At 48.4% G+C, this 26404-nt stretch overlaps 1 protein-coding gene across 2 annotated transcripts; it reads right to left on the reverse strand.

The window, feature by feature from the left end:
* Positions 1-1100: 1100 nt before the first annotated feature.
* Adamts15 (ADAM metallopeptidase with thrombospondin type 1 motif 15) lies at positions 1101-24491 on the reverse strand. 2 transcript variants are annotated; one of them, XM_020182465.2, is made up of 8 exons: positions 23113-24491; positions 13065-13197; positions 12414-12581; positions 11924-12207; positions 6005-6182; positions 4743-4924; positions 4461-4636; positions 1101-2695 (listed from the first exon to the last, which is right to left on the reverse strand). In XM_020182465.2, the coding sequence occupies exons 1-8, from the start codon at positions 24067-24069 to the stop codon at positions 1921-1923; spliced, it is 2853 nt and encodes a 950-aa protein (XP_020038054.2). In that variant the 5' UTR covers positions 24070-24491; the 3' UTR covers positions 1101-1920. The 2 variants fall into 2 exon arrangements, with proteins under 2 accessions (XP_020038054.2, XP_073922429.1); XM_074066328.1 differs by lacking the exon at positions 23113-24491 and adding an exon at positions 22657-23102.
* Positions 24492-26404: the final 1913 nt, after the last annotated feature.

Raw genomic sequence — 26404 nt, forward strand, 5'->3', positions numbered from 1 at the left:
TTTTGCCTGGGCCCTTTTGACTCTGCAGCCTCACCATTCTCACTGGTACAAGGTGTTCCTCCTCTTTCTGTCCTGAGATGACTGCAGCCCTGCCTCGGAAAGCCACATGCCCTTCATCCCCTGCAGGAGTCTGTCTAATGTCTGCAGTGTGGGATTACAGCAGGGTTAGAACACTGTCCCAGAGGCTTGGCTGGCCAGCTGGTCAGTTTATGGATTTTGACTGTTAGGGAAAACCACATAGAAAAACTGAACCCCCCTTCTCAGAGATGACATGTGCTTTGATCTTATCTCAGTGATAAGGTCCTAGACTCATCACCTAGACTTTGCCCCTGTACACCCTGGGCCTCAGCACCTTCAAGACATACCCAGCCTTGCCAAAGGATCTCTGACCCCCAAATGACTCCCCAACTTGTAGCTGTAGAAAACACGTGGGTTTTTACTCCCCTAACATATCTACAAGACAGCTGGGTCTCCAGCAGTTCCCACTGGTGGTTTCCAAGGGCCCCTGGATGAGATAGTTGATTCTTGGTGCTTCCTGAAACCCACACCCAAGGAAACTGAAGAGAGAGACCCTGGTCTTCATATTTAGAGCCTCAGCAAGTGGCCAAGCTGTGGGGAACAGGAAGCCATGCACCACACCCTCATCTCTATGGCTGGGCACATCAGTCTAAGGAGATGACAGCTGAGTGTGATGGGAGCACCAGGTCATATCTGTCCCTAAAGAGGGACAGGGTGGGTTCCCAGAGAGCATAATCTGAGGTAGCAAACAGTGAGCCCCATTTACCAACCAGAGAGGCAAAGGCATGGAGACAGATTGTGATGTGCCCCCAACAGACAACAGGAGCTGTCAGGCAAAGACTCACTTGCGGGCATGCGGATGTTTGGCACCTGGTCCTCCCAGGCATGCACACTCCCCTGGGTGGATGCAGAACAGTGGCCACTTTGGAAGTTCTCTGAGGCAATGCAGTGTCAATCTTACATCCTTCTCAGGAGCAAAAACCCATCAGAACTGGAGCCTCTGTTGTCCCATTCCAGGATGACATTCCCCAAAGCCAGCTCAAGAGTGCAGCTTTCACCCACCCACCCCAACCCTAGCCCCAGTGAACTTTCCAGAGTTCTCCTCCCAGTCTCTGCTTCAACCACAGAATCGTCAACCCTTTTTAAGTGGCAGCATCTGTTTGCAAAGGACAGCTTCCTCCTAATGAACATGGGTTCCCTGTGAACTTTCCCCTTTGAGGACAACTTGGTGGCAGCCCCCTGTCAGTCTAATGCCCTGGTATCAGTGGGGAAGAGGCTGCTCTTTCAGAGAGGACTGAGATAGAGGATGAAGAACCTCATGACTCCCTTGCACTCCCATCTCTTTCCAAATGCAGAATCCCAGTTCCACTTGTACCCAATCTCATTCTCCCCTTGGCTGCCACCTACCCCTGGGACAGTGGTCCACATCTGTCAGAAAAGGAAAGAGGGCTGAGAGCACCGTGAAAACCCTGCCTTGTTCAGAGGTGGCTCAGAGCCCCTGGGGCCACCTGAGGATGCCAAGCTGCTGGGCCATGGCTCTTCCAGCAGCCTGTGACCTCCCTTTTGGGGGCCGAGGTCCCTGAAGTTCTGTCTGGGCAGCACCCGACCTTCAGGCCCCTCAGAAACTGGGCCTCAGCACCTTCTGCCCAGCACCCACACTTCACTGCCTCTCCCTGCAACTGGACCCCCGAGGAGCGGGACGTGAGGTAGATTGTGCATTAGTTAACTTTCCCCTGCCCAGTCCAGGGAGGAGGGAACCTCTCGCCCCAACCCATGGCCCTTGTCCTGGACATGAGTGACATTATGGTGTGGGCCCCTGGCCACTGTCCTCTGCTCTAGCTGGCCAGAACACCAGCACAACAGGAGGGCAGAGAATGAGGGGGAGAAAAAGGATAGGGCCACTCAGCAAGGCCTCAAGATGCAAAAGTCCAGTTCCTGGGGCTTGCGGCGTAGGTTGCACTGGTCTCTGGCCAGCAGCCGGCCTCTATGGCCCACACACTTGAGTGGACGCCTCTTAAATCCCCGGCCACAGCTCTTGGAGCAGGGAGACCAGGGCCCCAGCTCCCAGGTCGGGCAGGGCTCCCCACAGGCTCGTGTCTCCACTGGTCGATGGGCTACATCACAGGCAGAGGCCCCACGCTGTCCCAGCGAGCCCCGGCAATCCACTGCTCGCTTCTGCAAGCCACTGCCACAGCTCGCCGAGCAAGGCCCCCAGCTGCCTGCCACCCAGCGTGCAAGGGGCCTGTCATCTGGCTGTTCCACTTGATTGGAGAGGCTGAGGACGCTATTGTGCAGCACAGAGGGGCTCTGGGGCTCTTTGGGGTGGGAGGACTTGTCCTCTCGAGGCTCTTTGGGCAGATAGAAGGAATAGCGGACCCTTGGTGGTGTCATCTTCCCCACAGAAAGAACCTCCACAGTCAGTGGCTCCAGGATGGGTCGGAAAGCCTGCAGACTCTCCACTGCTGTACCCGTGCCGCTATACCGAAGAAGGCTGCCCTTCACCACCAGGTCCCGTTCCACAGCCGACACCACGAAGTGCCCATTAAGCAGGTACTTGCCTTGGCTGTTCTTCAGGGCCAGATAGTTGTCATCCCCAATCAACCCCTTGTAGCCACGCTGGCGGATATCAATGCTCGAGGCGCCTGCAGGGATGGCCACCACGAAATTGTAGCCATGCCTGGGGTAGGAAAGGAGAACAGTGCATTAGACAGATGCCTGGATTAAGGGCCTCTCACCCCTTCAAAGCCATAATGGAGTCCCTGTTTGCAAATCCTGAGGTGTGTCATCAAGATGGCAGCAGAATGCAAAGACTCAGGCTGTTCAACCACCATCCAGGACATGATGGAGGCGCAAAACTAAAAGCTGGCACATGTGCTTATTGTTACATGACCTAAAACTGAATCCCTGGGCTGTAGACTCTCATGAGTAAGATGAACTGCCTTAAACATGAATTTTACTCCCATAGTGTGGGAGTAAAAGCACAAGCTTTGGAGTTAGGGAGATCCATGCCTCTTTGCTTTGCTGTTGGTCTTGGATAAGTCTCAGCTTCTCTGAGCTTCTGTTTCCTCGCCCATAAAACAGAGCTCATCATCACACATACCTCATTTAACTGTAAGGATTAAAGAAGCCACAGCACATAAATCAGGGAGCATAGTGCCCAGCAAAGAGAGGACTCCATGGGTAGCAACCATGATGAGGAGGAGGGGGAGAGAGGAAGTAAGTCTACAGTGCCCAAGTCCAAGGCTGGATGCTCAATGCAGTGAGAGTACCAGCCCTGGAGTTCTCTTTAAGCAAGTCAGTTTCTCTGGATTCTAGTGTCCTTATTTGCACAATGACTGGGTTAAGCAAGATTTCTAAGACTCCTTCCAGTTCCCAGTCTGTAAAAAAAACACTTGCTGTTTCATCTAGGGTAGGTCTAGGTATCGCTAGACCTCTGACTCCCCATGTGGCCACCCTGCTGCAGGTCCCTGTGAAGGACAGCCTTCAAAACATCCACCTGCAGTGCCCAAATTTCCAGAAAAGGGGTTTGGTTTCCTCCCTATGCATCACCTATCTAGGAGCTGAGAGGAGATTGTCATGTCCAGAGGGGACAGTCAGACTTCAGGACAGCTATCTTGTCTTTCCATTATGGGCACCTGGACTCTGGAGTTTTCACACCTACTGCTATTAACTGAGACCTCCAGGGCTCTGCCTGCCCCTGCACCTTCCAGAGAATGGGTCAGGACTTTTGAAGGAGTATGAGCTCAACCTCAGAAATCTCTAGCTAGGGAGCACAGACACTGGAGTAGGGACTAGAAGAGGTGCAGAGATGGTTCCCCAGCTGATACAGGGGCCCATTTTCCAGGAAGTAGAGGCCACTTGCTCAGCCTTTACCCCAGTTTACTGCCCTTCTTGCCTCAATCCAATCCCCAACGCCAGGGCCTCAGGTCCAGGGAAAGGATAGCAGCTGTCTCATGCTGCCTCCTTCTCATCATGGTCATGCACTGAGCATGCACCAGCTACTACATTGACCATTTTTTTTTATTAATTGCCTTCTCCTTATAAGAGCACACATGAAGGTTATTAGTATGCCCACTTTACTCTCTAGAAGTGTGGAGAGTAAATCACTTGCCCAAGGTCATGCAGAAAATGGGAAACTGAGATTTGAAAGTAGGTCAGTCCTACTGTAGAAAGCTAGATAGAACCTAAAAACTCTGCCTTCTCCCTGAGTATCATCTCCTCCTGAAGTATGTGTGTCCTCCTGTAGCATTCATCTTTGCTGGATGGCTGGCTGGATGGATGGATATCAGCCTAGCAGAGTATGGTGGCCTCCACAGTAAGAATATGACTCAGACCTGACATTCTCCCCAATTCTAATCCAAAATTCCAATACTTCAGGAGAATTCCACTCATCCCACTCTCCCCTTATCCCCAGACTGCACCCTCCAGGGCCCAGAACTCACATGGGCTTGGTGAAGAGACCTGTCACTCTCTTGCAGCTCTTATTATCTCCCCCACAGACGCCACATTTGTCAAACTTCTTCTTGGAGCCCAGGTTCCCATCGCAGCCAGCCTTAATGCACTTGCCTTGGACACAGACCGAGGTGGAGTCAGGAGTACACAGCGTACCATCTACCACCTGCAGCACCCCCAGGAAGAAAAGAAGAGGAAGAGGGAGCAGCTCAGCTGCATGCTCCCCTGAAGACCTGGTCCTTGCTATGGTCTCCTGCCCCCAGCCTACTCACCTTGGGTGCCAGCACGTAGAAGTAGCCAGTGCCATTGGCTCGGCAGATGAGCTTGCACTTGTCCCGGGGAGACACACCTGAGTACTTGGGTACCCATGCCACAGCCAGGGTAAGGCGGTTGGTACTATGGTTGTAGCCATTGAAAGCCTCACACTGCTCTTCCCGGAAGCTCTTGCCAGAGGCTAGGGAGGGAGGAAGCACAGATAGGACGCTAGAGAGAGGAGCCACAAGAGATGTTGCAAAAGGCAGCATCCCTCCCAGGGGTGTCCAGCCCCCAAGACTCTAAACAGCCCTCTTACACTTTCAGCAGCATGATGTTTACCCTGTCTCAGAGGACTAAAGTAGGCTAGGAGCAAAAGGTACAGGGCACAGATATAAGGCATCCTCCAGCAATGCGCTGTCTCCTCCAGTAATCTACCCTTAACTCCAATAACAGGCATATCCTAAACGTTTGTTCAGTCATGTAACTCTTCAGCAGTCTATTGAAATTATTTTCACAATAGCATTATTAAAAGCCTACAGCATTACATCATTTACAAGGAAAACCAATTATATTGATATATAACTATTAATATATATTTGAAACATTGTGGTATATGTGCTCCTTTCTTAATACATAAAATAAAGATTCAATAGTGAATCTAATAACTCCTGTAATGTTGAGGCAAGAATGAGCATAAATGGCATTTTTAAGAGTTCTTTCAGCAACTGAAATGCCATATGAAAATATCCATTATTTCCATTGGTGACAAAGTCACAAGTATTCCTACTACTATTGTAGTTTGTTGCCTACATGAAAGAAATACTAAGTCCTTTCCATCTGCTACATATTAGATAGAAAGGTTAAAAAAAAGAAAACATGCTAAATTTCTAACTGGAGGAAATACGAAATTATAGATAGAAACTTTAGTAAAAATAAAGATGCAAAATTTTTCCCCACCACGTTCAGGGGCCCTGGATTCCTGCTTAGAAGATGGATTGGTCAGTAGTGAACTACTATGACTTCTAGTGCCTCATGCACTTGAGTCTTTAGCTTCCCAGTCTAAGTACCCAGAAGAAAACAGCCTTGATAAAGATGAGTGGCCAAAGGAATAGTTCCAAGAAGGCTCTGTGCCTCTCCACTTCCAGGCTCTGTGTTGGAGGTTAGAATCTAGATTTCAATCTCTCTGTAGCCACAACTGACCTGAAGGGTGCATGGGAGGCAGTGACCTTCAGGCTCTCCTTTCCAGGGCCTAAGACACTCACTGTACTCCCCGCCTCACCTGAGCTGGGGCAGGGCTCCAGGTTGCAAGATCGGTATTTCACTCTCACACCCTCGCAGTACTTGCCCCCATTGGCAGGGGTGGGGTTGCTGCACTGTCTCCGAGCCAGCTGCACACCCCCACCACAGGTACGTGAGCAGGGACTGTAGGGCTCCCACTTGGCCCAGGAGCCATCCACCTGTGAAGAAAACCAGTTATGTTCTTTCTTGCAGCTCCAGAAGCCAAACCCAGCCCCTTAGCCTACAGAAGATCCTGGTACTGCCTCCAAAGTCTCATCCCACCCCACTGGCATAAAAACCCACTTTGTATCAGGAGAAAAACATAAGTAAATGATTTGTGTGCACAGGGCCCACACAGCACTTCAACCAAGGGCTCCTTGTTAAAAATGGAACTGCTCAGAAGAGAGAGGCCCCTTTAGCCTTCACTACAAAGGAGGGCTTGAGCTGATGGTCAAACCTCCTTAGGTTTCACCTGCAAAAAAATGGGGCCTGTAATGCTCAGGTCTGAGGTCAGATGGAAGATTTAAATGGAGTGACATGTACGCAGATCTCTCACCCCAGGCCTGACTGTATGCAGGAGCTGGAAGTTTCCCCTTATTGTTAGTCTATGCACAGAGCCTCTAAACCTTTGAGAGTCCCAGCCTAAAGCCTTTCCTGTAAACAGTGTTGCCACAGATATTTAAATATTTATATTTGTAAATGTTCTGTAATTCAGACTTTTGTCCAAACCAAACTGATTTCAATCAAGGGCTGTATTTGAGAGTTTCACTGACTGTACTGCTAGGGTTTGTGTCAAGAGAGCATTAAGACGAGAGATTATTAAGCAAACCTAAAACTCTGGAGTAAGTTATGTAGTGGGTGTTTGTTTGTTTAAAAGAGTAGAGAAGGAATACAAAATTTATAATCTTCATTATGATATTTTAGGATGATGGTAAAATGGGTTTTCACCTCCTACACACATATCAGTTGGGCAACGAAGAAGCAGCCCAGTTGTACAAATGTGGGATTAAAACTGTCATAGATCACCCATAAAGTGAAGAGCGCCACATACATCTAATCAAAAACTGCCTGTATGAAATATAATGACTTATGTATATATTCAGCAGATTATTCAATCTGTCCTCTGGTCAGATAGTTCTCCTTTCATTGTGTCAAACAGGTCTGTTTGATTCTATTTTTTTTAAGCCATTGTCCCTTATTCCTGAAAGAACCGAACTAGTACCTCACTTCACCCCTCCTTTCTCATTCTGAGACAGTCATCTACATCTGCTCTCTCCCCCTTCTTTCTCCTCTGAGCCCTGCATTACGGTTTTGTCTCTATCACACCACAGAGGCTTGCTCTCTCAAAAATCAGTAATGACCACCTAAGAATGAATGAATTGAGGCTCAGGCCTTATAATCCACAACTTTTCTTTGGTATTTAACGTTGTTTCTGCAGCTTTGGAGATAAAGCTATTTGATTTTCACCTGGCATCATTTCTTCCCTCCACTTGTACAAAATTATTCAGTGGGTTCCTGCCTGTGCCATTCACTCATTAATGCACCGGACATTCACTAAGCTCCTACAACATCCCTAACGCCATGTGAAGTCCCTGCCCTTAAAGCCACAACATCCTAGTGGAGGAAGACAAGCAATAACAAGCCAGTGCATGTAGAGGTTGGATGAGTTGAAAGCAAGTGAAGGTGAGGGCAATGGGAGGACCTTAGTAAGATGGGCTGCTCTGAACAGGAGGGGTCAGGGAGACCACACTCTTGTAGAGCCTGACGGAAGGATGGGCGTGAGCCATGCAGATATTAGGGAAAGAGCATTCAAGGCAGAGGGAGCAAGTGATGTGTCTGAGGAGGGATGCATGGAGAGGACGCCAGCATCATTGGAGCAGAGGGAGCAAGAGGCCAGAGCAGGCAAGAAGGCACAGAGATTGGGCTGACTCACTCTGAGCCAGGCATAAAGCCCCTGGAGGCTTCCAAGCAGAGAAGTGGCATAACCTAACCTTCAAGTTTATTTTTATAAACTTGGCACTGGGATTTAAACTCAAGGCCTCATGCCTGATAGGAGCTCTTACCACTTGAGTCATTCTACCAGCCCTTTTTTGTGTGTGATTTTTTTCAAGATAGGGTCTCGAAAACTATTTGCCCAGAGCTGGCTTCAAACCACGATCCTCCTGATCTCTGCCTCCTAAATAGCTAGGATTAAAGGTATGAGCCACCAGCACCTGACATAACTTTCATTTTTAAATAATACCGCTGGCTGCTCTGTTGAGCATAGTCTATAAGAAGTAAGATCAGAAGCAGGGAAACCAGAGGCGGAGGGATTGCCATGAATCCAGGGGAGAAGGGATGGTGGCTTGGACAACGATGACAGCAAGGAAGTAGTGAGAAGTGGGGCTAGAACACAGGGTCAATAGGAATTGCTGAGCTATCAGATGTGATGTGTGTGAGAAAAGGAGCTTTGGCATGAGCAAGTAGAAGATGGAGTTGCCAATACAGGTTTGGGGATGGATCAGGAGCTTGGTTTTGCAGTGCCATGTTTAAGATGCTTATCAGGTGTCCAAATGGAATCTCCAAGATCCACTTATAGATATATAAGATCCAGAGAGAGGCATAGACTAGAGATACATACTTAAGCGTCCTCAGCCTCTAAGTGGTGCTTAGAGCGAAGGTCTAGATGAACCAACTAGAGATTGAGTGTGGATAGGACTGAGCCGTGAGGCATTGAAAATGAGAGGATAAGAAAATGCCAGTGAAGAGTCTAAGAGGAGCAGCCAGTGAGAGAGGAGAAGAAGCCACAAGTCAGTGGAGGCTCTCGGGCCAGGTGGAGACAGGGTTCTCAGGAGAGAGAGTAATGGCTTGTGTTAAACGCTGCATCTGGTCAGCCCACGGGCAGACTGGCAATCAACCTTGGACTTAAGCAATATGAGGCCATTTGACGGCCATAATAAGAATTACTTGGTAGGGATATTGGGAGCGAAAATCTATTAGAATGAGCTCTGGAGGGAAACAAGAAGCAGGAATTAGAGAGAGCAATGTTTTACAATGTTTTCAAGGAACTTTGCTGTAAAGGGAAGTAGGAGAAACAGACTGCGCTGTGTGCGGAGGACAAACATCATGAAAAGTCTTGTTTAAGATGGAAGAAATTATAACAAGTTTGTATCCTGATGTGAATGACTCCACTCAAGAGGGGGAACTGATAGTGCAGGGGAGAGAGAGGATAATTGGTAAGTGATGTTCTTGACTGGACAAGAAGGATGGTGCAAGCATAAAGCGTGGCCTCAGGTCAGAGCACGGACAGGCCATTCACCTACTGTGAAGGGTGAAGGTGTTCTACCTGGCTGCACAGAAGCAATCAGGTGGGGTGAGGGCGCAGTGGTAGGAGCTGATGGAAGTTCTCTTCTGGTTTCCTGATTGCTTCTTTTATCTTGGTGAATTGGGTAGAAGATTACTGGTTGCTGTGGTTCACATATGGTTTGTCTCCCAAGAGTTCATGTGTTAGAAACTCAGTCCCCAATATGGTGGTATTAAGTGGTGGGACCTCCTTTAAGAGGTGAGGCATTGGGCTGGCAGAGTGGCTCAAGTCGTATTGTTCCTACCTACCAAGCATGAGGCTCTGAGTTCAAACCCCAGTATCACCCAAAATCAAATCCCTTCAGAAGGGATTAGATAGTTCTAGGGGGGTGCTGACTAGTTCCATGAGTGTGAGACGTTATAAAAGATGGATCCTGGGCCTCTCCACTCTGGCTTCCTGTCTCACTGTGTGAGCTCTCCATCTTGCATGCACTCCCATCAGGATGCTATCTGCCATGAGGCAACACAGCCAAGGGAGACCTCACTAGAACCTGCATCATGCTTTTTGGGCTTTCAGCCTCCATAACTGAGCTAGGAGTGGGGCTGAGGTTCAAGTAGTAAAATGCTCACCTAGCAAGTAACCTCGCAAGTACAAAGCCCTGAGTTCAAGCCCCAGTACCACTAAAAACTGTGAGCTAGATAAACCTCTCTTCTTCATAAGTTTCCTGCCTCCAATATTTCATTATAGAAATGGAAAAATGCACTAATACCAGTGAAAGTGAAAATGAGGAAGGAGTTGGTAATGGAAGAAGAGAGAAATTATGAACTGATACATATAGGAGGCTGGGAGAATGCATGAACTATGACTCCTCGTTCCAACTGAGTTTCCAGGTTGATAATTTTAACAATGGATCACAGACTCTCAACTCAATAGAGTGGAGGTGAGGGCATGAGAAGGAAAAATGGGAAGACAGTTATACTGATGGACTATAGGCTCAGATATGACTGAAGAATTATTGGAATCCAAAAACTAAAAAGGAGTGGGCAAGGAAGATGGGACATGGAGGTCAGAGTGGAATTCTGAACTGGGACCACTGAGGGCTTTGGTGATCTGTAAGATAAGCCTTGTGCTTTGACCTTGACGGTGTTCCCATTGAAGACACAGATTTCAGTTCAAAGGGTAGTGAAGAGACTATTCAGAAGAGTTATAGTAGATTTTGCCAATGATAAAGAATTACAAAAACTGTGTGGGAAGAGTGTACATCCCAGGCCACATCTTATGCAACATTCTCCTGAATAGTCTCTGTGTCTTCTGGACTCACTTTCCCAAAAGAAAGAGCTGGCCATGACTTGCCTTTCCTTAGAACCTTCTAGTCTGAACCCATCAAGCAGGTTGTGCCCCAAACTACATTCCCAAAGACATTTCCAATGGAGCCCTTGACCACCAACCCCAGGCTCACACAGATTCACATCTGGACCTATTGAGATCTTACTCACCCTCAAAGCTCTCTTCAAATCCCACCTTCTCCTCAATGGTTTTTCACTTCCTTGTGATCATCATTAATCTCTCACCCCTGCTATTCCATGATGCTCTTTTACACTTTTGTGCTACCACAGAAAACATCTCTCTGTGTCTTGCATTGGAATGACATTTTTAGCCTCCTCACTGAACTTGAGCTCTCTAAGGCATGGCTAATGTTTTATTTCTTTTTCTGACCATCACTGTATCTTAAACAGTTCCCTGAATACAATAAGCTGTTGCCTAATAAATGGTTGAAGGTTTAGTTAAATATATTTCCAAGTCACAGAAAAAGATTCTAAGTAATTCTGTACCACACCTATCTCAAGGAAATGCTTTTTTGTAACATTGCTTCTGTGCACATAAAACCCTGTACCAACTCCTCCCCCAGCTGGGGGCAGGGATGGGGAACAGACAATCACCAAGGATGGGCTTCTTATTCCTGCTTTGGAAAATACAGATCCATTTACTACCCTAGGCCTAAAGAATACAAAGTTTGTATTACATTCAGAGCCTACTTGGGGCTCTAATGTTCTGGTTTCATTGTTAGTCCTATTTTATTTGGGGGAATAAATACACTTGCTTGATTGCTTTTCAGTTCTAAAAACAAAACAACAACGACAACAGAAACTGAAGCTGAGTTCAGGACATGTCAAATTACAGAAGCTTGTCCAGGACTATACTTTGCTTCATTTCTAAGCTTTGTTCGTCTGTGTGGCCCCCAGCTCCATGAATATGGAGTTGATGAGGGAAGAAGAAAGGATGAAGTCAGACTATAAGCCACTCTCAACGTCAAGGGCTCAGCTCTGGGCCCAGAGCATCTCTCCACCTAGAATGGGGCACAGGACTCAGAGCTGAGACCCCAATCCTGTTCAAGGCTTTTTGCCACACGTTTCAGACTTAACCAAGTTCTTTGACCCACCATAGCTTTTTTTCTCCACTCTTGAGAGTCAAAACCAAGATAGGACCATAGACCAGCAAAGAGGCACATCACAGCAATGTGATTCAGGTCTGGTCACACAGCTACTCTATGAGCAGTTTCCCAGTAGAGACCAAGCCAGTGGAGGCCTGGCCCAACCTTCCTCCTAGTAATCCTGATGCACATTCTCCAGCACTCACCCGGTACTTGTTGAGGTTGTGTCTTTCCACACAGGCCCCCTTGAGGCAGAACTTGCCCTCGCCACAGCTGGTGCCATCTGCCCAGGGGAAATGGCGGGTCTGGCATACCATCTGTCCCTTGGCCTTGCCAGTGCACCATAGCTTTGTGCAGTACTGCATATATGGGCAGGGCTTAGAACCCACACCAAAGGCCAGTTCGCACTGCTGGCTCAGGGTATAGCTGGTGCCTGGCAGGTCCTCAGGCAGAGAGATGGGCTTGCTGGGTTGGTCCAGGAGACAGTCACCTGCAGAAAGCCAAGGACATTTGTTAGAACAAGCTGAGGAAAGTAGGCATGGCTGGCCTAAAATCTAAATGGTAAGGACAGAATGAAGCAAGGGACAACTAGAATGGACCCATGTCAGAGCCTAACTTCTTGAGGCTGTTACCCCTCACATGGGTGGTGAGTGTCCCTCTGGGCCAGTCCTGCTCCTCTCTGCTACCCTGACTTACCATGCCCACTGTCCAGGAAGTCAGTGATGATGGCAGCACTGCAGGCTGACCAGGGGTTGGCACGGTCAATCTGGATGAGAGTTGGAGACATCATGTGATTGGCACGGAGCTTTCCAAACACCTCCTCGCACACCTTCACATTGTCATGGGGCATATTGAACACGTGGCCTGTGGAGTAAAACAAGAGAACTCAGGGGCCGGAGAAAAGGGCTGCACAGAACAGGCATAAGGGATTCAGGGAGGAATGGGAGAGGCTAGAAAACCTTATGACAGTTACTGGTCATTTGTATCTACAGATGGATTGCTTTGTAAATGTCCCCAAGACCTGTGCTTGCATCTTCCATCCTCTCCATCAGGCTGTGAGCTCCATGGGGACAAAAGTGTGTCTCATTGTCGGAACGTATTCTCCCCATAGTTCCCAAGTGACAGACACTCTGCAAAGGTACTCAGACCACATCACTGGGAAACTAGGCTGGGGTAATTGAAGAACACAAAACAAAGCCACTGCCCAGGTGGACTCTGCTCCCAAGAAAGGATCCCTAAAGGTTTCAGAACATGAGAGAACAAAGGCAAATGTCTCTCCACCCCCAAAGCACCTAGCACAAACCCAGAACAACTCCAAAGGACATCTCCCCTCCCCTCCAGCCTTACCCAGCTCATGGGCAGTGGTGAAGGCTGATGGAAGCCCATCATCCTCAATGACAGAACAACTTCTCTTGGGATCGCACATGGTGCCCACGTCAGCCATGCCCAGGGTGTCACAGGTAGTAGCCCCACATAGATCCTGCCAGATGGGAGAGAAGCAGAGTCAGCATAAAGTTAGAGAAAGTGACTGAAGGGATCTGAAGGGAAGAAAGGACACCCTATGAAACATTCCAGTTCATCCCCACTCCAAGTCCAACACCTTCCAGGAACGCCCTCCTTGCTAAGCTATTATGGAGCTGTTCACAGATTCAACCCAGACTGAGGGAGAAATCCAACTCCGGGAGAAAGCTCTGTGGCTCACCAAAAAGACTGGCCCAACCCTACCCTTGGAAGTCCTGTGGGAAGTAATTAAGAGGTTCAAAATTAAACTATAAGGACATTGCTCTATATAGAGACAGCCTTCCAGACCAGGAAAATGGTGACTCCCACAGTGGGGTGAGGTTCTGGTCATGGTTCCCTAAGACAGGTGGGGTGGAAGGCAACCACGCTCCTCATCCAGAGTCAGCTTTGAGCAGTCTCCATTTTTGTTGAGTGACAAATTAATTAATGAATTAAGTTCAGATTCTCAACCACAGGATCAGTGACAAAGGACCACCCATGCCAGAGATTTGGATTCCTTGGGCTAGAAGGAGGCAGAATGAAGTGGATAGAAGCCACCATCTACAAATAGTTTAATTAGCTACAGATGCTCAAGGGGACCCCAGGCTCAAAGGATAGAAGGAAGAAAAGGAAAAGAGATAATCAACTATGCAGGAAGCTTAAATCGCTGAGATTTAGGGCTTCCAAAAGCACACCTTGATAGGAAGCACTTCCAGGGGATACTGAAGGGCAAAACAGGGCTCCAGGGGTGAGTATCACAAAGAACTTACTGAACACTATAGGCCACTGATGCATAGAGACCTTAAGAACCCAGGAGTTGGGGCTGGAGGCACAGCTCAAGTGGTAGAATGCCTGCCTAGCAAGTATGAAGTCCTGAGTTCAAACCCCAATACCGCCAAAAACAAACAAAACAAGAACCCAGGAGTTGAAAGTAGGATGAGACACTCATGCACATTCTGTTCCACTTGAGAAGACATGCGTTGAATCAGTGACTCTGGCATTCTCTTCATTATGTCACTGTCTTTCATGCTTATGACATTCTATAGTGTAAAAGAAGCAGGTACATCTATCGCCTCATTCAACCCTGACATATTTTTCCTTAGGAGGAAAAATAACATATGTACTTATCAAGGTAGAAACTGAAGCTCATAATCATAGCTAACCATGGCCATGATTTACTAAATGGTGACGCCATGTATGTACTGTACATGATAACCCTAATCTGACCCTCACAACAGCCCACTGAAATCTTGACTAATTATCACCTTTCACAGAGGCTGAGGCTCAGAGGTTCAAGTCACAGAGCAGACACATGTACTCAGGGTCTGCATCGCTGTTGGCTCAGTGCTCTTTTCACTATGTCATAGCCAACTATCCAACAACTCCATAGCCAAGGCTCAGGAGAAAGAGCTGTGTTGTTCTCCTGTGGAAGCCAAGGGGTGCGTACGAACACACAAACAGCTGTTCTCAATATTGTCTCCCTTTCCAGCTCTGTGTCTATGCGTGTGCACACACATGCATGCATGTCTTAACCTGAGTGGGGGAGGGTAGGCAGAAGCAGAATTAGTGGGGTCAGAGGGCATAAGAGAAAAAGTGGTCATAGTACAGAAAAACAGCAAAATTTAATCCAAAGCACTCAGAAGTTTACCACCTGAGCAATCAGGTGATAGTCACACCTCTTAATGAGTTAACAGTTCTTCTGGCCAGAGACCATGAGGGTGACCAACCTGAACCCAGAGTACTAGAGTCAGGGGCTCTGTGCTCAGTCGCCTGTGTTTGCCCTGTGCACTTCTTCCACTTTCAGGATCCCCAGGAGGACCTCAAATCCCAATCTCTTCACAGTATCCCTTCTTCTTCAAAAACTCACTGTCTCAGAAAGTTCTTCTCCAGAGCCCTGAACCCTAGAGAAACAACCACTGTCAATGTCTGTTCACCTGAACAGCAGTTTAGAGAATGTGGCTGCTGAGACCACAGAACAGCTTGTGAATGGGGAGGAAATGGTAAGATGAGGAAGGAAGGCATAGTATAGTGAAAGAGGGAGGGAGAGAAATGGGGCCATGTGTCCTGGATACTACAGAATAGAATCTCGACCATCAAAGAGGGTCATCTCTGGAAATTCTAGTCCAGTGGTTACAACCTATAGCAGAGCCTCGCAGGCAGACATATTCCATGGCTTCCAGGTCACTCTGCACACTCACTGCTGCCCTCAAGTAAGAGAGAGGGAGCACAGGAGTAAGAACCAAGAAGCCTAGATTCTAGTCCTGACCCCGTTACTAAGTGGATGCGTGACTTTGGCAAAGCCCCTTCTCCCTCAGGGTCTCAGTTTCCTACTCTGTGGAAGAGTTTTCAACTAGAACTTGGACTACCCAGTGCCTTAAACCTATCCTCCTTCCCCAGTCCTGGGGTGCTCAGCTCCTTCTGGCTCCACAGGTTACAAAGAGAACACACAGAAAGATGTGATTTTTAGAATGAAAGGAATGCTAGGAAGCTTCTTGTCTACTAACCTATGTCAGGTAGTGTACAGAACAAACTCACAGCAAAAACAGCAGTCACTCTGCCTTCTACTAGCACTCAGAGTGTGATTCCCCATCCTGCTCCTCAGAAGTAGCCAGATCAGGAGAGAGCTTACTTGGAATCCTGGGGGCCCTGCAGCTGTCTCTGTGTTTGGGAGATCCTTAGAGTTAAGGCGTCCTTCCTCAGAGAGGACAGATTTTCTCTGAAGGCCCCTCCTGGCCAGGAGTAACTTGTTCTTGCCATCGAGAGATCTTGGCTTTGCTGGATCAAATAAGAACAAGGGAAGCCAACAAACTTCCTGCAAATAGGGAGTAGCAGAAAAGAGCCACCCTGCATTAACCAGTGTCCTCAGTGTGGAAAGGTGCTGATGGTGAGGGTAGAAGCTCTGCCTGACCTTCTTCCCTTAATCAGGGACGCAAATGAAGACTGGCTGGGCTTTGGTGCTTTGAATGCCTATGGATGCTTGAACAAGGGCCCGGTCATACCTCCTGAATGTCTCTACCCTTCTGGAATGAACTCAGAGGCACTCAAGTTGCCTTATCCCCTTCAGCTAATAGAAAACTCTTCTGCCTGGTTGATGTAGGCATTTCTGAGCCCAGTCCCTACCTGTTTCACTATTCCTAGCAACTTGCTATTTCTCTTATAGTCTTTTCCAAAAGACCCAAAAGTCATCTTGACCAAGAATCTAATCCTCCTGGACTATTCCTTTCTAACCATCCCTTCTTATAAAATAATTTAAGATTGGAGCTGCAAGGTAAATAAATAAATGAGGATAACACTTTTCAGCGGCCCAATCCCTGCTCTGTACACAACCCCCACCACTCCCACAGGTACCTTCCCTGCAGACCTCCTTCCCACTTTCTCTGCTGCCCATGCATATGTTGAGATGTTCAATGTTTTCCAGCCATACAGAGGAAAAAAGACCGACAAAAATCAAGATCATTAATTTTTTTAATGTAGCAGAAAAGAAATGCATTCTAATGCAACCAACTTCCTGCTTACATTGAAATCCGAGGCATGAGAGCAACATCACAAAGTCCAGAACCATCACAGAATTTCAGAACCATGCCCTTATTTTACAGATGAAGACACTGAGGCTCAGTGAGTTGAGATTTCACACCCAAGGCCACGCATCTATTAAGTGAAGAATGGAGCCCTGAATCCATGCCTTTGGACACTGGGACACCTAGGTTAGCAAGCAGTCTTCCTTGCTCTAAAGCATAGCTCACTAGTTAGAATACTGTAATTACTGGTACAAAGCACCCTATGTAATATGAATCATTATATTTACTTGTGAACCCAAATCTATATGCTTGTAATCCCAAGGATGGGAGGGCTATTCAGAGTGTGACTAAGGCTGTTTGGTGACAAAGAAGGATACAGCACAGCCTGGAAGTTGCTTTCTTATATTAGCAGATTTGGTTTCCCTCCAGATGTACAAAATGGTATTATTGCAAGAGACTGAAGTAATGAAAATAACAAGAATTACCCCAATGAGGAAGAAGAGAAGCCAAAGCTTATAGGAAGACCAAACATTCTCTAGAAATTATCACTTCCAAAGAGGGTGCCTACCAAATGCAACATTGATGGCTCATATTTATTGAGTTGTTACTATGTGCCAGTCACTGTTGCAAGAGTTTTGCCCAGATTAGCTCATTCAATCCTCACAGAAGCTTTGCAGGAGATGCCATTATTAGGCTCCATTTTACAGAAGAGACCCAACAAAGTAAGTAACTAGTCCAGGGTCTCTCAGTAAGCCCTCGGTTAGATAGAAAGGGAAGAGGCAGAGTGAGGGTTAAAATCCAGGTAGTGCTGCCTCAAAGCAGAGCTCTAGCCAGGACTCCCCACTCCCTGTGGTGCACATCCACCCCAAGAATAAAGGGGATGAGAAGTCAAGAGGGAAAATTTTCCCACCACAAACACACTGTCCATCCCCCCAACTCAAGCAAGTGCTGGCAGACACAGAGTGAGGAGAGTCCTGGGGAGGGAATAGACAGGACTCCGTGCTGAGAGCAGCACCTGCTGCCACCTCCACCTTGCTGGTTGAGCAAGTTCCTGGCTGCTTGCCCCACACCTGCATCGACACACTGACCCTGGCCCTGCTGTGCACCCTGTCTGCTGACTCCAGGGTGGATTAACAATCTCTCCTATGCCTCTCCCCGCCCCTTTCTCCAGGCAAAGCCTGATGACAGAGAGCCAAGATTAAATGCCAGAAGAACCAAAGGCTCTATCTCCCAACCCTGTAGCCTGACAGCCTGAATTTCGGATTAATGATGCCAGGAGTGAGGCAAACGGCCTGAGCGCCCACAGCTTCAGGCAGCCCACACTTCCCCACACACCATCCCCCAGGCATGCTTACTACCACGAGATGCTCGGACCTGTGCAGGGGCTACAAAGACATAAAGAGGTCTCTGCCTTAAAGGAGTTTACAGATCAGGACTAGCAAATGCTGGTACCCATGGTTCCCACACAAACATGGAACTATTAACCAGACAAGTGTGATGTACACTTGTAAGGGTAATGGGTGAGGATGTCTTGAAACAGCCCTATCTCAAATTTACACTCTGGCAAAAGTAATCATCACACAAGAAGCATAGTGAGGCCTATTCTGGACAATTCAGTAACTCATCCTGGAAATAGCCCTGCCAGTTAGACATCATTGTGAGCCTCCTTCTAAGGATGAGGAGAGCGAAGTTCAAATAGGTGACTCACTCATGGTCCATCAGTAGGAAGCTGAAGTTCTAGGACTCAACTCAGCTTGCCTGACTCCAAGCCTGTGTTTTTTCCATTGTGCCATGTGACCAAGGTGTCAAGACAAGGTGCAAGGAAGTACCAAGGAAGGGAGGGAGAGAGAAACAACTTACAGAGAAGGTCAAAGGAAGGTGGAGAGCAAGACTTAAAGAAGGATAAAACTTTTTCTCTCTCTGCACAGGATAGAACATTCCCCCGCCCCAAAAAAAGTGGCTGCTTTTTTTTGGGGGGTGGATGGAGGGTTGGTATTGGGGTTTGAAGTCAGGGCCTCACACTTCCTAGGCAAGCACTCTACCACTTGAACCACACCCTCCAGCCCGTTTTGCTTTAGTTATTTTTCAGATGAGAGCTCACACTTTTGCCTTGGGCCACTCTTGAACCTCTTACCTCACCTCTGCCTCCTATGTAGCTGGGGTCACAGGCATAAACACCATGCCCAGCTTGTTCTTTGAGTTAGAGTCTCACTAACTTTTTGCCAGGGCTGGCCTCAAACCAAGATCCTCCTGTCTCCACCTCGCAAGTAGTTAGCATTACAAGCAAGAGCTACAGCACTTGACCCCTTACTACTGGTCTTCTTAACTAAGCCAGTAGTTAAAAAGAGAAAGAGAAAAAAACAGAGAGACAGAGAGAAAGGCAAACAGCACTTGAGAGACTGAGGCAGGAGGATTTCAAGCTCTAGTTCAACCCAGGCTATATAGTGAGACCCTGGAAGGGAGAAGAGGAGGGAAGAAAGGAAGACAGAGAAGGAGGAAGGACAGAGAGAGGAAGAGAAAGAGATGCCAAGCCTGGTGGTGTGTGCCTGTACTCGCAGTTACTTGGGAGGCTGACACAGAAAGATCCCTTGAGCCTAAGAGCTAGAGGCCAACCTGGGCAACACAGAGATCCCATCCCTCTTCCTCTCAAAAATGAAAAAAAGACTCCCTCCAATCCTCCTTCCCCATCTTCTGCTGTTAATATCAGGCTTGCTTACTTGGTATAGGAAAAGGACAAAGAGAGGAGTTGCCCCACAAAACAGGCAACAGCCATATTTTACTGCTTCCTCTCTTTTTCCTCACATTCCTCTCCCCCTCCCAGGAGTGTTGGTGCATCACCATGTCATGATCAAGAACGACAAACTATTAAATACCAAATCTTCAGATGGCCCCTCTTTCTAATATCTTCTAAGGCCTGACTTCAAAAAAGATCCTGGTGAAATCATGATTCTTTTGGCTCATCCTGGGTGTAGATGTAAAATACAAATCACCCTTTTATTATTCATATTTTTAATGTGAATGCTAAATTTGCTGTCCTGTTGCAAGTGCTTTATTATAGAAAACACTGGCCTGTTTCACATGAGTTTCCAGATTCTATCCTGCTCTGCACAGGATAGAACATATCCCTCCCAAAAAAATTAAAATGTGGTGCTCCCCAAGGCCAACACCAGAAGCTCAGCACCGAGACTGAGACAGTGAGAGGGGAAAGGTCAGGGTATGAATGAAGAAAATAAAACAGACAAAAGCCCACCTGGATAATCCCAGAAGAGGAAGATGAAAAGGTCAAGAGAGAAGAGAAAGGTGAATGGCATAAAAGTGGCACTAAGCACTGCAGAAAAAACAAAATAAATGAAAAACAAGCAAGGAGAAAAACCATAAACTACAAGTCATAAAAAGTGAAAATGAAGTCATCTCAAAAGAGGAAATGTCACAAATAGCAATGCAGATGGTGGAGGGAGTGAAGGGAGCCACAGCACAGAAAACAAGCATCCTTTCCCATCCCCACCAGCTCCCTGACCAAGCCCTTCCTGCAGCCTGACCCCTTGGAGAGCATCCTCATCTCATGGCGGAAGGGGGTGTGTGGGGGTGTGGAATGTCCCTCAGGAGGCTCCCACAGGGAAGGCTCCATGCCTCTGTCCAGGCACTTAGCATGATGGACTGTGATTAGCTGCTCCTTGTCACACAGTAAATTTCTGGGGGGCCCAGATCACATCTTATTAATGTGTGTATCTCCAGCCCAGGATAGAGCCTCAAAATAATAGATGCTCAATATGTGTTAAAAGAATGTTAAGAATAAATGTGTGAAAACCCATTCTACCACAAAGAGTTACCCAAACAGCAGAGGCACTGGACCTAAAGACAAGGAATATTGAGTCTCGGCAGTAAATACCTGGCGCCTGCTGCCCAATGCAAGGAAAAGCCAGAGAATTTTTTCTCCTCATAGAAGTAAATGAGAAAGACTCTGGCTCTAATTCTGGGCAGATTCTTGTTCCAATCCTGGGCTGACCTCACCCTGTTGTTATGAGCTTGGAGGCTGATTGCTTTGCAAAATCAGATGTGTACTCTTTGTCCGTGAACTTATTCTGAATCTCTACATAAACTCCAATTGTCAAAACACTTGTTGTATGATCAATGAATTCTCCCTTCCAGACAGTTAAGGCTCCTGGAGACCACATCTGCCTTAGTCTAGAAAAGGCAGCTGTTTGCCCATGTTCTCATCCCATACAGTACCTTCCCCCCAGGGAGCTCAGGAATGAGAAGTTGCTAAGACTTTGAGAATGCAGCAGGCCCCAAAATCTGTGCTGGCAAGGAGATGTGGGAGAGATGTTTACCCAAAGGATAGCACACATACCTTGACGACCGGCCTGCCAACACAGCCTCCCCACTCTCTGGCTTTGCCCTCTAGATGCCTAAGGGGAAAATAGCTTCTAAAAGTCGCATCTTGCACATCCCTGTTTCTGACCAAGTGGTCATGCATCCTGTACCCATTATGCATGGACAACACAGCCCCCCAGGGGCTAGTGCACCACTGAGAACAGAAGCTGTCACGCTGTTTCACTGTTTCTTCAAAAGGCAGATCCTTCCGATGGCATGGCCCATGTTCCCAGCAGGACTCATCTTCCTGGGGCTGGTTGGAAAAGTCAGCCTTAACCAGTAGGTGGTGGAGAGAGATCTGTTACTTTGGAGCTGGGGAGTGACCTCTGCAGGGGCATTCCAGGTAGCAAATGGGGTGACAGCTGCTATGCCCATTAAGATATCCTGTTCCTGGCCTTTGCTTTCCCCCTTTTTCCCCAGCAACCTGACTGTGGGACTGGTTTGTGTGCAGAGGTTGAAGCCACCTCCTCTGCAGTTTCCCCATGAATCAGGCAGTGCTTGTAGGGGCTGGGCAGCAGCAACTCGACAGACCTCAGTTGGAAGTGAGCACAAGGAAACAAGACTCAGGCCAAAGACCTCCCTAGAGAAACCAGGTGGTGGGAGGAGAAAAGGCTGGGAAAGGAGGAAGTTCAACTTCAGGAAGGGACTAGCTGTGCCAAATGGGTTACTGTGGAAGACTCCAGTTCCAGCCCATGGGCGCCAGACCAGCTTTAAGTGGCCATTTGGAAACAGAGAAGAGTGAGAGCCCCAGAAGTAACCAAAGATTCTGTGCCATAGCCAGAATGCTGTGGTTTTGATAATGAGAAAACAAGAGTGTGACATCCATTTAAGTCACAGCCCCAAAAATCAGAGGAAATGGTTCACTTGGCTTGCCCTTTTCCTCCCAGTCTCCTTTATCTGAGAAATTTCAAAAATCCAGAAACTTCACAGCTTTCAACCACATCAACACCTATGAATCTAAATGTTCACAAATTCATGCTTCTTTGAGATAGAATATCAGGTAAAGAGCTATAAAAGGCAAATGTGCTTTCCTGGTCTGGGTCCACCTCTCTAATCCCAGTACTCAATGTCTTTCCAACCCTGCAGCCGGAGTCTCCAAGTGTTCTTGACCAAGTTCACACCCCTTCCATGCAATGAAGGCTGTGCACTCTAGTGGGATCAGAAGAATTTTAGTGAGTCTGGAACGAAATCAGTATTGCCTGCTTTGCTCCCTAGCATACAGCTGGGCAAATGGGTAACCCTCTGCTAACGAGGATCCGGAAAAACTGGAAGAGATTTTTCCAGATCAATTCCAAATGAAATAGTCTCAGCTCCAAACAGGTGCCCCACTAAACTGCCTGCTCAGAACGGTCTGGAAGCCGGTAAACGGGGCCTAGCCCGGAGGGGTTAGGAGAAGCAATGGATGCTCCCGGTGTATACCCGAGTCTGACCTTTCACTGCAACCCAAAAAATACCCCCAGTGATTCCCCCATCCCAATCCAGGTTTTCCAGGCCCAGAACACAGAGAGGCTAACACGTTTCCCGCTAGAAATGTACCAGGCACTGACCTTGGATCACCTTCAAGTTCTACAGCCAGCAAAAAGAAGCCTCCTAGGTGACCGAGAGAACTTAGACGCCCCAAACAGGAGGGGCGGATGTTCCCGCCCTCTATAATGCCATCCTCTTAGCGCCTCCTATCGGCCTTGAAGACAAACTGCGGATAGGGGGCGGCAACTGCCTGGGTTCCGGCCCCTTAGAGCCTTATCCAGGAGGCACTGATTGGCCGCGTCAGGCCAACACCTTCGCAGGAGCAGGCTGTGCTCCAACCGCCCAGATGCACGAGTGCTGGAGCTCTGCTGAGCCTAGGACAAGGCACGAATTGGAGGTTTCCAAGTTGCAGTCAGAAAACATCAACGGCATTTAAACTTGGCACTGAGAGGCACAAAGGGACTTTGGATAGCCAAGGATAGTGACACTAAGAGAATGGGGCTAACTAGGTCTAAAGAGGTGACAAGTCAACTCACCTGCCTGGTGAAGAGGATGGCGGTATCCCAATACTCAGGATGCTTGTCGCTCACTTTGTTCAATTTCTTCTGCCAGGCGCAGAAGTTGCGCAGAGTCAGAGCCGCATTGCCTGTGACCTTAGGCCCGGTATCCCGGTCCCCAAGAACCAGCACTTTGACCACAACGATGTTGATGGGATTGAGGATGCTGGGATGGCGATAGAGTCTGGCCGCTGTGGCCAGCAGCGTTAGCAGATAATGCTCCAAGTCCGCCCCGTGGAACTTGACCATTGACTCGTCCGCCACCACTAGTGTCTCCACGTACCGTGGGATAGACACGAAGCGCTTGGCGCGCCCGGACCTGCGCGGGTTGTGACTCTCCCCTAAGCCCGTCCGTTGCGGCTTGTAAGGGTCTAGGGCCCGCAGGATGGCGGGGTTCCAGCCCGAGGCCACACCGCAGCGAGAGGTGGGGTCTACAGAAGACCCACTTGGAGCACCCCGGCGCTGGAGAAGGTGTGCGCCCTGGCTGTTGCGCTGCGCCACCGACGCGCTGGCGTTGGGCAGCGGACTAATGACATACTCTGCGCCTCGGTAGCCAAAGGCACCACGGAGACCCCCGCACAGACTCACAGCTGCAAACGAGTCTGGCTCAGCGTTCACGTCCCCGGAGTAGAAGCAGCGTCTCAGGTCTAGAGAGCTACCGGCGAGCCTCTGGAAGGGTACACCCAGATATTCAGTGGCGAAGGCGGGAGCCAGGAACTGAACATCCGGCGTCAGGTGTAGGTAAAAGTCCTCCTGAAATGCTGTGATCTGAAAAATGAGCCCCTGATCCCCGGAGTCCTCGGGACCCCTCCGGTAGTAGTGGCGGCCGTTAATGTCCGGGTCCAGTCGGATGGGAACCACCACCTCCCGCTCTGGTTGGGAACTGCCAGCAGGTCGCCCGGCGACAGCCAGGGCTAAGATGCCCAGGAGAAGCATGGCGCCGGGCAGCGCACAGCCGCGCTGTGCGAAGGGGCTCGGCCCGGCTCCCCGGTGGCGGGCACCGTCTCGTTGCAGAGCACCAACTCCGGAACAGCCGGCAGCTCCCAGAAAGAAGAGCCAACCCAGTCAAGAAGACTCCTCACAGCGCAGCGAGTGTGCACCCGGCTGCCCGCGCCTCCTACCTGTGCCTTTCCAAGCAAAGCGCGCCCTGGGAGCTTAAGAACAATCGCTGTCAAGTGCAAGGACGAAAAATTTGCCGCGGAGAACCGGCGGGAGGTGCTGGGCTGCTTCTCCGAACCGCAGTCACTCGCAGCGCTGCAAACCCGACGCTGGGCGAGCCTATAAAGGCCCCCTCCTCTTTGGACTGCCCAGTCAGCGCCCCTCCTCTCGATCCCTTCCCAGCCTCCCAGTGCTCGCAGCCCCGAGCCTCCAGGGGCCACCGGAGAACTCGGTCCCGCCTCCAGAGCTACAGCCACTTGGCGGGGAGGGAGTGGCGTTGAGCTAAGGCAGCAGGCGTGGGCTGGCCAGAGAAACCAGTGCTGGAGTCACGGTTAGCATTTGGCCCTAGGTTGTGCCCCATTATCCGGGCACATCATTTACTCCTGCCCGTGCCAACATCTGTGAGCTCCCCCGAGTCTTAACCGTTATCTCAAGGCAGCTGGGGTCAGGGGTCCGGGATCAGGAATGAAGACACCACTGACCTTTCTCCCAAGCCCTTTTGCAACGTTTTTTCTTAATCATCGAAGTCCCCTAATGGAACCCAAATCAAGAATTTCCCCTATAAATGTCCTATTGCTGGAAGGACAACTTTCAGAACCAGTCAGGCCTATAGTCTGCCCTGGGGCCAATGGTGCGCTGGATGGGCTGGGGCAGACAATTAGGTTTTTAGGAATTTTACTAGCCAGCTCTTAAACACAGCCACTATTTAAAAATACATTATACAAACTTACAATTCAATAAATCATATTTTTAAACAAAGTTGATAGTCAAAACCCATCACATCCTAATTATTTAATAATTGTCTATGGTTTTGAACAACCAACCCTTCCCCAACAGCCCAGAAAAGAGAGCAGAGAAATGTGGAAATGGATGTACCATCACCCCAGTGCTTGGAGGGGATGTAGCGGGCAGGTGCCAGGGTTGCAGTTACAAGAGAGAAAGTTGTCTTCCTGCCAGGAAGAAGTTGCAGGACTGATGGACAGTAGAAAAACCAGGTGGTGCATCCTCTTGAGATTATATCATTTGATCCTTGACCAAATGTTGGGCAGGACACTAGAGTGAGAGGCTGAAATGTATTAGCGGAGAAGACACAATCACACCCTAAATTCCCGTTCAATTTGAAGAGAAGCCCAGAGACCCTGTTTTTTACTATAGACCTCAAGGTTCTCCTTATCTCTCTGCAGAATCCACTTCTTTCTCTGACAAGGAAGAAGGCCAAAAACAGGAAAGAGACTTTCCTAGTCTCTCCCAATACCTAGAAAATTGTTCAAGTGCCAAAGGGCTCTGAGTTGAGTTTGCAAAAGGAGAAAACTGTCACTTGTGATGACTTTTAAGTATAAAGGGGCAGTGTAGAAGACTTTTGGCACTGTCTTTGAGAAGTGGTTGCTCAAGTAAATGACTCTATTGTCAAAGAAAGAGAAAACTGGGGCCAGTCCATTAGTGAAGAGCACTTTTTGCCTATTATCTTCTCCCCATAAAGGACCCACTCTTACAAGAGCCCCCCCCCCGGGGGCCTTAGAACAAGAAAATGGTACAGATGCCCATAATTCTACAGGGGCCCCTCCTTAACTGAGACACAAGGAGCTAAAATTCATTATATGAATGAGTAAGAGATGGGTGTTTATACTCTGTAAATGAAAAGGAGAGTACACATATGGGAGGATGGTGTGTGAGATAGTTTACAAAGGCTTATGTGTTTAAATGTTCAAAGAAGGCCTATAATTAAAGAGCAACTCAGCAATGATAAGTCAGTTATTTAGGGCAAGCCATTGTTTTCCTAAATTTAGCAGTTTTGATGGCGTGTTACTAGGTTTTTAACCGTATTTTATTTTCACCCTAATCAATGGATTTGGACAAGGCCTGCAGCCTGTCAATCAAAATGGCTGGCCCAAAGAGAGGAAGCCCCCTCCCCACCAAGTACTTCAGTTTCCCTTCTAAAATCACAGTCAACCAATCTCACCTCTGAGCACAGAAACTGGCCACATGGGCTTGCTCAAAGGCACTTGTGTGTATTGTACACACTCTGTGCTAAGCACTACACTGAGTTTTATATGCATTGTCTTAACACTTGTCTGTCCCCTCTTGTTCTGTGGTTCCGTTCAGTAGCATTTCC

The sequence above is a fragment of the Castor canadensis genome, chromosome 2 (assembly GCF_047511655.1).
Source record: "Castor canadensis chromosome 2, mCasCan1.hap1v2, whole genome shotgun sequence".
In the NCBI taxonomy this organism is placed as follows: Eukaryota; Metazoa; Chordata; class Mammalia; order Rodentia; family Castoridae; genus Castor; species Castor canadensis.